This window comes from Ambystoma mexicanum, chromosome 7p (assembly GCF_040938575.1).
Source record: "Ambystoma mexicanum isolate Mex_15411 chromosome 7p, UKY_AmexF1_1, whole genome shotgun sequence".
In the NCBI taxonomy this organism is placed as follows: Eukaryota; Metazoa; Chordata; class Amphibia; order Caudata; family Ambystomatidae; genus Ambystoma; species Ambystoma mexicanum.
This window is the reverse complement of record NC_090939.1, coordinates 928,365,545-928,377,989: the sequence shown is the minus strand read 5'-3', so window position 1 is coordinate 928,377,989 and position 12,445 is coordinate 928,365,545. Positions and strand designations below refer to the sequence as shown.

General features: G+C 45.7%; 1 protein-coding gene across 1 annotated transcript in view; it reads right to left on the bottom strand.

The window, feature by feature from the left end:
• The window catches only part of LOC138526455 (zinc finger protein 583-like), a 260,072-nt gene that overhangs the window by 69,282 nt on the left and 178,345 nt on the right, over positions 1-12,445 (bottom strand). The window contains exon 4 of the mRNA XM_069637227.1: positions 2,041-2,151. Coding sequence (XP_069493328.1) covers positions 2,041-2,151 — 111 coding nt within the window. The remainder of the gene's footprint in view (positions 1-2,040; positions 2,152-12,445) is intronic.

The following is a 12,445-nucleotide window of genomic DNA, read 5'->3' as shown; positions in this document are numbered from 1 at the left end:
TCGTTTGTGAGTTGGAAGTTAGAAGCTTGACAGTAGGGACTCACAGGATTTGGTGTGCAGGGGTGTTTCTATTCTGATAGACAAATCAGGTTTGGCAATAAGTGCTAGGCCTCCTTCACAGGAAATAGTTCTGTCGTCCCTGAAGATGGTATAATTGGTGGGCACAGCGAGCATTAATGCTGGGCCGGCTGCTTGCTGTAACCAAGATTTGGTAATGGCTAAGAAGTCGTAGTCCTATTTCTATGATGTCAGCAATTTCTGTGGCATGGGCTATTAATGACCTGGCATTAATGAGTGCTCCCTTAAGGGTGGGGCTGGGTAAGGCAGATCTATTGTGTTTGGATCGGTTGGTATGTCGTTTGTAGTGTTTGTCTGTTTTATCTTTGTAGTTGGTAGTAGTATTTACAGAGGAGTCATTTAATTTAGCCGTATCCTTGTGAAGATTCCTATTATAAGCACTGGTAGTAAGGTATCTAGCAGGCAGTTCGTATATCTTCGGTAATCTCGAGCATAGCTTAGAGTTCCTTTGTGTGAGATCACATGGAATGTTAGTTATAATAAGTTTAGGAGTAAGTTCCTTTCCTAAGGTCTGTTCCATGCTTAGGGAGGTCACGTCCAGTGTAAGAGTACTTTTGGGAATTTCAGAAGGCATATCTAGGGGGGGGGGTGTTCATAGGAGACATTATCAACCTAAGGGCAGTCAGGTGAAGGAAGATAATAAACATTGTAAACATGGACCAAATGAGTAATACAGTCATGCACGCGGGTACAAACTAGGTTAAGTCAATGGGCTGATCAAACTAAACAAAGGGGTGAACAGTGCATAGGCAGTTGCAATTCAGTTAAAGGATCTTTAGGGTAGCAGGGTATAGTTATTGTAAAATGAACATTGTAGTAATGCTAGATAATATAGGTAAAGGCTGGCAGTATTAATGAGCGAGATATAACTATAGGCAATAGTATTAATAATCAACAAAGGCAATTTGTAAATGCAGGCATTCAATAACAATAGACAGACAACAGGTTATGGATGTCATACATGTGCTAATCGTATAGGCATTGTGGGGAACACATATTTTCACACGCTAATGTGCAAAAGAAGCGTGGTGGTCACAGTCACCAATTAATGTGCTAGATTAGGCACAGAGAGGCAATTTGTTATCAATGTCCATAACGCAGCGAGTGAAGATGTAATAACAAGATGATAATCGGTGGTCTATAAAGGGATTTACGTGATAAAGTTTGTAGTTATCTACGCTGTGGCGAGCATGGGCTGGCCTCACCTAAGTAGTATTTGCAGGCAGTTCAAGTGCAAAGAGAATCATGGCACCTGGCTCCTGTGGGCTCTGTCAGCTCCGTCAGCACAGGCCTTACTTCATAGGCCGGCTAGTAGCCTGCCGGCTATTGGGGAAATTAATACAGTGCGGCAGCCAATCCAATGCGAGGGAGGCCAGGCACACAGTGCTACAAGATCAGGCAAAAGTTCAAATCGGCCGGCGGCCATCTTGGAAATCTTTTTGCTTTGTGGATTCTAATGGATTTGGGTCACAGAAACGAAATATGCATCTACTTCAATGCAGGTAGCTTGTTAAAGACTAGGAGATTGTGGATGTCAGGGAAAACCTAACAGCTGGTAGCGCGGATTGGGCGCAAATCGGGGGGTGCAGTGAAGGGCTTCAAGGCAGTGGGTTAAAATGCCTAGAGCTTACCTCCTCTGCACGGTGCTTCTGAGTTGGGTGTGCTGCTGCTGCAGCACACCGCGGCGACAACGGTACTCAGCAGTTCAGGATTCCCAGCAGCGAGTAACTTGCCCATATGTACACTTGCAAGCATATGTGCATGTACTCTTTAGCAAACATGTCCTCTTCCTTAACGGTTGTTTATGTACAAGTGCCCAACATGGCTTTGGATATGTGTTGCATATTAATGCATTCGTACACTGCTCAATAATTTGCTATTGTTGGAGTCATCTCAGCTTTGAAGCAGACATACACACTGACCACCCGGAACGCATGCAAGAACTATTGGGGCTAATCTTACTTGAGTGGAGACCAATGCTTCTTGCTTTTACTTCAATCCCATGTTCATCAGGCAAACCAACCTCAGGGTCTTCTTCCATCTTTAAGATATTGCCAACATTGAGAAGGTGATCTATTGTTAAGACAAAAAACAGGCACATTTAAATGTTAATGACTGCTTTTGCCCTCTGATAAACAAATGCAAAGTGTGTGCCTTGATTCTCTACTTGAGGCCAAGGTTAATGTTTAAGACTATGATTTCATGACATACAATAGGCAAGGAAGTCAGAAAATTGTCATAATAAAGTGCAGTGCACATGCAGTTTTACACAAGCGGACATGGAGGAATATTGTCAAAGCAATTTGAATGGCGCAGGTTAAAAAACATGTTTTGGTGAGTAGTGGTCGAGTCATGTTGTGTATGCGTGTGCATGGGTGGTATGCATATTCCTGGTTTGTTTTTCTGCGATATGGTTGGGGTAGTGGGTATTGCACTGCACAATGTGTGTGGTTTGTGGTGGTTTCAGGTTTCTGTAGAGATACAAGAGTGTGCATGTTTTATTTAAGTGTTGAGTGTGAGTGTGCAGAATCATAGAAAGTTTTATTAATAGGGTTATTATTATTATTATTATTATTATTATTATTATTATTAATAGGGAATTTATTGAGCGCAGACCTAGCTTCTGGAAGCAACAGAGCAGTTTACAATCAGCAGAGAAAAGAGTGTAGGGGGCTAACAGACGGTGGGGTTGGGCAATTGGCAGCACGTGATCTACAAGCAACCAGGGGAGGAGGCAGTGCACATCGTGAATATGGGTAGTTTCAGTTTCACTAACATTTGGATATATTTTTGTTTTGATTTGTAGAGGTGCAGTGAGGACCTGAGGAAGACGACCATAGTTGCCATCGAAACTAGTGTGTGCACCATTTGAGCCACAAAAGTGAATTATAGTACAGGCCCATCGATGCCGATGTATATTTAGTAGTGTACATTAGTAACTTATGATTTTTCTTAACTTGTGACTATTGAACACTAGTTGGCCTATTGGTCGGTTGCAGAGCTACTGGGTATGAAAGCGCCATCCTTTTATGGCGCCTCCACGCCATTACCACGCCACACCATTACCTTCTGCACTTCAGCCATTTTTGTGACTTTGTTTAGCACCTAACACTACAGCACTTTATGCACTTTCTTGCATTTTAGCTGTTTGGATAGGACAATGACCAAATTATATCCAATCGTAGTAGTTTTTATGTGAGATATGCTTTTAATATATGTGATGTATTAAGGATAATTGTATGCAAATACATCTCTATTCACTGTTTTTGCAACTGGATTTTAGAAACTGGAAAAAAAGATAAGTATCAAATTATTCTTTTTTTTTTTGTTTTTCTTTTTTTTTTACAAATTATCCATATGAAGAGTTCTTCATGATATGCATGGGGACTTCAGGGTGACAGCCTTGAAGATGACACAGGCTTTCAGCGGAAGCCAATGCAGTTGGATGAGGGTCAAGGTGATGTGGTCAAATTTGCACAGTCCTTTAATGAGTCTTGCTGCAGCATGCAGGACACATCTCAGAGGTACCAGGATAGTCGCCGGAAGGGCTTCCCAAAGGCCATCACCACCATCAAGATGGAAGAGGACCAAGGCTTGGACATTGAATCTGAAGTTGTTTTGGGGATGAGGGGCTTGATTTTCCACAGGAGAGAAAGTTGGTACCAAGCTGTTTGCCCATTCCTTGCTATGTGCGGTTTGAACTTAAGGTATCTGTCGATGTTGAACCCAAGAGACTTGGCACAGGTGGCCAGCTGGGGTGTGAAGCCCTCAAGGTTCATGGCAGAGAGCCAGATCTTAGTGTCAGGGTGTTCAGTGTTGTTGGTCAACAGTAGGAATTCAGTCTTGGAGGGGTTGAACTTCATGTACGCACTGGACATCCAGTAATGGATCAATGTGCGGCAGACCTTGAGCCTGGGAATGTCTTTGATGGAGGATATATTGAGGTATATTTGTGTATTGGTGGATGTGGAGATGTGGAGCGAGGAGGGTTCAGAGAAGTTCCATGTAAAGATTGACTATCACTAGGGGACAGGATGGATATTTGTGAATGGTGAATGGTAGAGTTGGTGATCTGGAGAAATCCATTTGTAGAAACTGTTGGTGATTATCAAGGTAGAATTTGAACCAGGTGAGGATGATCTTGCTGATCCCCATGTGGCGATGTAGATTGTTAGTGAGTGTCTGGTGGTCTACTGTGTCAAATGATGCTGAGAGGTCAAGGGCAGCTAGGAGGCAAGATGGCTACCATTGAGAATTTGAAGGGCATCGCCGATTACCTTGATGACAGCTGTTTTTGTGCTGCATCTGGATCGGAAGCCAAATTGGTAGGACTGAAGAAGGCTATTGGCTTCGATGTGTTGGAGGAGTTGTGTGGCTACTGCTTTTTCAAGGATCCTATCTCGGAAGGGAAGCTGGGTGATTAGGCAGTAGTTGCTGAAATCGCCAGGTGCAGTGTTGGTTCCTTAAGAAGTGGAAGGATTTGTCCGGTCTGGAGGGTCGAGAGTAAGTGTCTTGCGTCAGGGAGCTGTTGGGGACTATCAGTAAGGGAGGAGTGCTTCAGTCGGAGAGGTCCTGAGTAGGGAGGCATGGAGAATTTCGTCAACATACAATGTGGTCTTGAGGGCTGCTAAAGTGGCAGTGAGGTCTTCTATATATGTAGTATCTTGAAAATTGTCCAGGTAGTTGTGGTTTTTCGAGATGGGATGAGTGGTGTGCAGTTGTTGCATGGTGTCTGTGTTGGCGGATGATGCTGATCTTATTGACGAAATAAAGTTTATGGCCATGGATTTTTCAATGGAGTGCGGTACGGGTGGTTCAGGCAGAGGGTTGACAGAGCGCTTGAAGGCTTTGAAGAGGGCTCTGCTTTCATTGTTGGCTTGGGCTGTGAAATTTTGGCAGTAGTCGGCCATGGCAGTGTTGATCAATCATCCGTGTGTAACAGAGCTCCTTGAGCACGGAGAGATTGGATGTGCTGCAGTGATTAGTGTTAGGGTAAGTGACAAGGGTAGTATGTGCCCTATTCCTTGGGGTTATGCTGGTTTGGCAGTGTGCCAGTTCTTTTATGCTGGTCTGCGTTGAGATGCTTGTGTATCCAGGTTTCAGTTGATTATGTTGAAGTTCTTTTGGGTGTTTCTCCGTCATACGATTGTGAGAGTAAGGTAGTTCGACAAAGAAATCCTCCAATTTCTGTTTGGAGAGAAACAACTTCAGCCATCTGGAAATAAAAGTACTTCACTTTCTTCTTCCAGGTGTCTAGGTAGTGATCTTACTGAAGAAGATATAGAGGGTGTAACATTACCCATACAATATCTTGAATGTTAGGGGGAAAATGGCATGTTTCAAGTTACTAGCTAGCTATAAAATGTCACTCACCACATCAATTATACGCATAGATGCAGCAAACCATGTCTTACATGCCATGAGGCATTTATCACTAACCAATGGGTAATGGTGAGTGCACACTGTAAGTCCAGTTGTAAATTAAAACATTTTGAAAAAAGGGCTTGGAAAAAGAGTTTCTCAGGCTCTAACAATTCCCTACTTATAGGTGGTCTCAATAAGATAAAGGCGGTCAATCACTCCTGCTAATAAAAAGAAAGCTTCATTAGATCCCCATTCCCCTTCTCATGGACCAATTTATGATATGGCCACAAGGCTCCTCTCTGTGACAAAGTCACTGTGACCATACTAACAAAGGGAGATTGGGGAACTTTGTAGGGCAGGGAACGACGCTCGCTCCAAGATGATACCCCTGAAGTCAGGAAATGAGCTCCTCCTTACCCCCAAACCTATCCCCCTCCCGGAAGAGTTACTAATTAAGAAGTGGATGGCCGACCAGGTCACTAAGCAAAACATATGAAAGACACACGAATCAGGACCTCATACTTGGCATGCAATCACAAACCACATCGCTCAATTCCCTGCAAATTATTAGACCGAGGAGAGACAATTCCCAACAAGCCAGGCAGGTGGAATGCTGACACAGGGCGCTGTCCCATTTCTCCAGCCTAATTCTCAATGGCAGACATGTGCAGATGCCAGTCTTCAACTTTACACAACTTTTCTCACCAGGAGATGAAGAGGGGAGGGTATCCCTACAAGCAAAGGAGGTGGATGCCTGGTGCCAGGGCCAATCAGGACTGAAGCAATCCATGAACGAACGGACCAATAATCAGAGCACTTATTATCTCCATTAGAACAGCACACAGTATTCCACTAGCTTTGTGGCAAACCAGATGGCATTCCATGGTGGAATAAGGGGCAGGACAGCAGGAGGAGAAGCAGGAGTAGGAGAAGGTGGGGGAGCAGGGGGAAAAGGAGCAGCAACATGGAGAGCTGGAGATAAAAGAGGAGCAGGAAGAGGTGGGTAAGAGCTGAAGTGTGAAGACCAGTAGGGTCACATGGGAGTGGGGGTGAGGGGTGGACGAGGGATCGGGATAGTTTCAGCTCAAGGTGTCCACAGTAATCCAGTTCCAAGGGGAAGAATCTAGGTCAAGAAAGAAGCCCTGTTAAGGACCTGGGGAAAGCAGCTGGCTATACTCCCTTAAGGTTGCATATGTGAATATTTGTGCTATATGTCTGAGGGCAGCAGAGGTTGGGCGGGGCGCTATATCTCCAGGACAAGGCATGTGAGCAGGACAGGGTGAGATTCAGTCTTGGGTGGTAATGGGTAGAGCATCAGCACTACCCTAAAACCCTAGAACTAGTACATAGGTGGGGGATGAGGGAGGACAGAAAATGTTATCCAGAATTGCCCTAGCTGAGCGAGGGCAGGCGACATCAGATGATCCCTAGGGCAGGAGGGGAAATGACAAACCTGTCCATTCCAGAAACCAGAGGAAATGGGATGGTCCATCAACCACCAGAGGCCATTTCACTGTCCAGCAGTTGACATGGCGAAGGCACGGGCACTGAAACCACACCAGGGTCTCTGTGGACTTGTCCCACCAAGAGTTCAGGAAGTGTACACGGACACTAACTCCGAGTCTTGAGTGAATTTATTCTGACAATACCTTAGGGGACCCAGGAACGTTGCTCCATAGAACAGGGCCTGGACTTTTTGGACTCAGGACCACTAGTCCATCTAGAGCAGGAGATAGACTGTATTGTTTGACCTATCCTGACACTGTGTTTTGATCATAGAAAAGCTCTCTTCTTCTGCTGTGTAAGGAAACCCCTAGGTCCCACAGAAATTCTACCAAGCCTTACTTCTGATCCCTCCTGTCTTGGCGTCCTGGCCTAAAGATTCTCAGCCGATGAAACATTGGTTAGGAGAATGTGGAGCGAGCAGGGACTTTTATCTACTCTCCTGTGGCACAGAGGGCATTCTATCTGGGATATTCAACAAGGTGTGCAAAATCCTGTCTGTAAAAAAAAAAGAAAACTGTATGAAATATCCAAATTCTCATCGCTGGGTGAGAAAAGGTCCCTCTTTAGAACACCAGCTAAAAGGTGAGACTGCTCCTTTGATTTCCCATCAAGAAGATAACCACGTGTTGTCCCATCAGACAGATCGGGAGACTGGTACTTCAATCCCAACTCCATTTAACAACCCCATTCTTCAGATTGGCCCCCATCTAATACAGTTCCCCAATTTCTCAAACATTGGATTCGCAATTCTGTACACAAGGAAGTAAGGAACACAATAAGGCCTAAATGTCCAAGACCTGTGGTATCAGATATAATCTCCCAAACTCCAGAGCCTGTCCAGACATTAGTTTCCTTTCCTTTTAAGAAGGGGAAAGGTCCCAAGAAAGTTCTAATGCATCAAAAGTTTTCAGGACAAATTAGATCTTTAAGGTCATTAAGAAGATAGTGTTTGATGCATAATAACCCTCTAGACATACTCATTCTTGTGGGCTTGATACAAAGAAGCACTTGCCTGCTCAAGAATTTCAAACACTGCTATCTCCATTGAGAGGCGAAGAACTTTTAATGCAGATAGGCCCAAAGCGTATTAAAAAGGCCAACTTCTGAAGACTCAATGTTCTCTATTTAGGGTTCAGTTTATTAAGGATTTTGTTACTTTTGTGCATACATTTACATCCTGACAAGTCCCATGCCTCGTTCTAGAGTCTTCCAAGAGACCACTGTTACACTCACCTGGTATCCACAGGGACGCCACCCAGGCGGGTTACTCGCTGGTATGCTTCTCAGCTTTGCCCTGATGTGGTCTGCGGGGAAGGTTCTGCCTGAAAATACAGGAGGGCTGTGTTCAAGACTGACAGACTGGGGTAGGTATCCTCCCTTCCCCGTATGATTTCAGTCCCTCTGGCGCCCTCTCTTCACCTTGTGGTAGAATTAGGCGTTCTCTCCGTCCTGCCTTCTTTGCAGGGACGCACTGTTTTTCATGGGCGAGTGCGGTCCAGTTACTTCACTGACGCTGGCCCGTTTGATATTGTTCAGGTAGGTCTTATTGCTGTTCTTTGGTTTTGTTGCTATCCTGCATGCCTTTCTTTGTTTAAAATGTCTCTTTTTTCTCCCTTAGGTATGCAGAGCTTCAGCACAGCGAACTGGCTTGGTTGAGCCCTGCTGGTAAATGTTGGTGCATTAAGAGCGCTATGATGCGGTGAGTAAACGCTATGCGCAGCGCTGCAAAGTCTTGCCTTTGCTAACCTGCGTTTTCCTTCCTTGTAGGTCGCGGTGTTCTTCAGCGCGAGTGGAATGTCCGGAGTGGTGCCAGCCGAGAGGCGACAAGCCAGGTAAGCCTTTTGAGCAGTTCGTAATTTGTAAATGTGTCTACTGCTTTCTTTAATGTTGCCTCTATCTTCCTCTTCCAGGTCGTTCTGTCCGGGAGGCGTGCAGATTCGAGGAAGCTGTTCTCAGTAGCTGCGAGTGTTTAAAAATGAAGACTGCAGGTAAGATGCTGCTGCTAATGATGTTCCTTTTGTCTCCTTGCAGGTTCTGCTTCTCCGAGGTTCGAGGGAATAGCTGGACACGGTGAGCTTCACGTTGCAAGCTGCAAAGTAACGCGAAACGTGTTGTCTTGCTCAGGTGTGGTTTAAATAGCCCCAACAAAATAGTCCAGGAAAAGTAGTCCCTAGGCTACCACACCCAAAACACTAGACCGCATAGCTTGGTTCTTAGGACCCAAGCTATGTGGATGCCTCCATGTTGGCTGACAATACAATAAAGTAGTTCCCAAGCACATTGTGGTTTCATGGTGTATGAGCCTGGCGCCATAGGCGCCAGGACTGGCCCCATGAGGGCTTTTGAAGAGGATGCCAGGCTCTAGAGGCTCGAGTCCTGACTCCACCTGGCCAATGGGATTGCCAGAGGGGGTTTTGGGCGAGGGTCGTGACAACCACAGGATAATAAAACAGGGATCTGGCGATATGCCTGCAGTAGCCTGCTACAGAACTAAGGGCCTTTGGTAAGTTGAATAGTTAAATAGTGTGCATATTCCTTGCATCTTTCCAGACACAGATTGCATGTGGCATCCCCTATTTGACAGCAACATTCTTGCCCCACCTCCATTGGCCCGGAGTCTTCTGGTAAGTCGGTTAGCCACCCGTGCTTGGGATCTCATTATAACCAAGTTTGCTGAGATTTGGTCCAAAGTCCTGACAACTCACTTTGAAGGCCTATAGAAATTCTGTCAGAACCTTGAGTACCCACAAGTGACAATGTTGACAGATTACTGTTAACCAGCAGCATTGCCAACAAAAAATGATCCAATTTTACCAATCCATAATCTACCAGCATTTTTTACTCTTAATTGATACAGCATTGTCATTTTACAGATTTTACAGAAGACTACAATTCCCTTTACACTCAGAAGGATCAAAAAGACTTTCATTTATCAGCATGAGTTTGGCATGCTGGGGAAGCAAGGGAACTATGTCCTTCCCAGGTAGTCTCCTGCAGTAGCAGGCAAGGGGGAAGTGGATACCAAGATGGCAGACAGACCAAATACAAGCTTGAACTGGCCCCTAAAATCCAGACTGAGCTCAGATGAGCCTGTAAGCGGCAGCCAATCCCAGGAAGTTCACAAGCTCAGGTTGGCAGGGGATGATGTTTGAAGAGAGGTCTGAGCTTGTAGATGGAGTTTCGTAGAGATTATCAAATATGGAGCATACATGGAGGAGATTGGAGTAGAGGTCAAGGAGGGTGGGTGAAGCCAGTCAAGAAACAACTGTGGATGGATAAAATACTAGGTGAGACCAGCCAATGTGAACTGGAATTGGATAAAGGCCCAGGAGGCTGGATAAGTCAGTCTAGGAAGAGCTGGAGTTGTTATGTTAAGTTATTTGGCATGTATATAGCGCTCTATATATCATTGGTTCGACCTCATACCAATGATGACCTCATGCAGTCCAGGTCAGTCGAGAGAGTAAGGTGTAATAGGGTGCTTGGGTGCACCGATTATGTGCGCAGCTGATGTGAATGCCTGATGGTAGCTATATCCTAGCATTAGTTGTGGTGGTATTTGATATCAGTTGAATGTGTGCAGTCTGGAGGTTGGTCACCAAGGCTGGGTTCTGGCTGCGTTAGGCCTGTATAGGGTGCTTATGTGAGCAGCTAGGCCGATTTTCGTGGGATATAGCTGCATTTTATCAGAATGTTGAGGTGTAAATTAAGTAATGTTCGTATGTGAGCAGCTAGGCCGAAATTGATCGAGGCGTGTAGCTGCGCTCTATTGTGTGATGGAGTAGAGTGTGAGCATAGTGATAGGAAAGGTGAGTGTCTGGGCGGAGGTTTTGATCTAACAAGCACACTACTCTGGATTTGAATTGCGCCTTTGCGAATTCTGCATTCAGAGTAAACGTATTAGAGGCTTATAGGCAGATTCAGTGGTGTCATTGCTCGGGGTCTCATTGAACAACTGTCAGCAGGTTACAAGGTCTCAGCAGCCTTGGTTTGGTCCTAATCCGTATTATGGGAAGAGCCAGGTTTTTAAAGCTTTGCGGAAGGCCATGTAGTCTTGGGTGTGTCGAAAATGTGGGGGAGTGAGTTCCACAGAGTTGGGGCCAAGTTTGAGAAGGCGGATCCTCCAATCCTGACAGAGTTAGAGGTTGCAATCACTAGAAGGAGGGCAGTGCTTGATATTAGGGTGCAAGATGGGAGGTAGGGTTTTATCTTCTCTTCAAGGTGCGTTGGGCCGGTCTTGTGCACTGTTCGGTGGGTAATGCATAGGGTGTTGAAGGTGGCCCTTCGTTCGACTGGGAGCCAGTGAGGATGCAGAGAGCGTGTGAGATGTGGTCTCTGTGTCCCAGGGCGAGGAGGAGTTTGGCGGCAGCGTTTTGGGCTCTTTGGAGTTTGTTGAGTTAGAATACCGGTGCTCTCAGGTATAAGGAGTTGGCATAGTCCAGTTGAAACATGACAATAGCCATAACAGCAGCAAGTCTGTTGGGGTAAGAGAGGTAAGGAAAATGTGTTCTAGAAGTTTGAGCTCCTAGTGACTGTATTTTGAAACACTGTTGATCTGGCGGGAGAGGGTTAGGCCCAAGACCATAGTGCAGCCTAGGTTTTTGACTATTTCAGAGGAAGGAGGGGAGAGTGGGGCCATGGGAGCGGTTGTGGGAGAAGGGCAGTATTGCCGCACACCATGATTTCAGTTTTATCAGGGTTCAAGAGGAGGTACTTGTCATCCATCGGTCAATATCACAGAGACAAGCTTCAAGGTTGGGACAGGGGTTGGAGCTTGTTTTAGGGATTCTTAAGATAATTTGGGTATCGTCAGCGTAGTTGTAGCAGGAGGAGGCACGCGCAGATGATTCCTGGTAGAGTGGTCGGATAGAGGTTGAAAAGAAGAGCAGAGTGTCATGCGCCTTGGGGTACTCCAGTGTTCACAGTGTGAGCAGTTGAGACAAAAGGGGAGAGGAAGGAGATTTGTTTCCTGTTGCTGAGGAAAGAGGCAATCCATTTCAGTGCTGAGCCAAGGATTCCTAGGGAGTGGAGGCGGTTAAGGAGGATTGAATGATTAACAGTGTCAAAGGCTGCAGAGAGATCGAGGAGAATCACAGCTGCACAACCATCAGAGTCTGCTGTGCACTTGAGATCATCCCAGATCGAGATCAGAGTGGTTTCTGTTCCATGTCGAGGCCTGAAGCCTGATTGTGCGGGGTCGAGGAGATTGTTGGATTCTATGAAGCAGTTGAACTGGGAGAAAGCACTCCGGTCAATGAATTGTGTGAGAAATATGGTGTTGGAGATCGGTCGGTAATTCTTACGGTCAAGGGGGGCGAGGGATGCCTTTTCTTTTTAGAAGTGGCTTGACATGCGCTATTTTAAAGGCTTCAGGAAAAATGCCAGAGGTGAGGGAGTCGTTTAGTATGGCTCTTGCTGGTTCTCCTGCGCAGGTAGAGAATATTTCTTTCAGAACGGAGGCGGGGCAGGGGTCGAGGGGTCACCCGTAGGGTCTGTT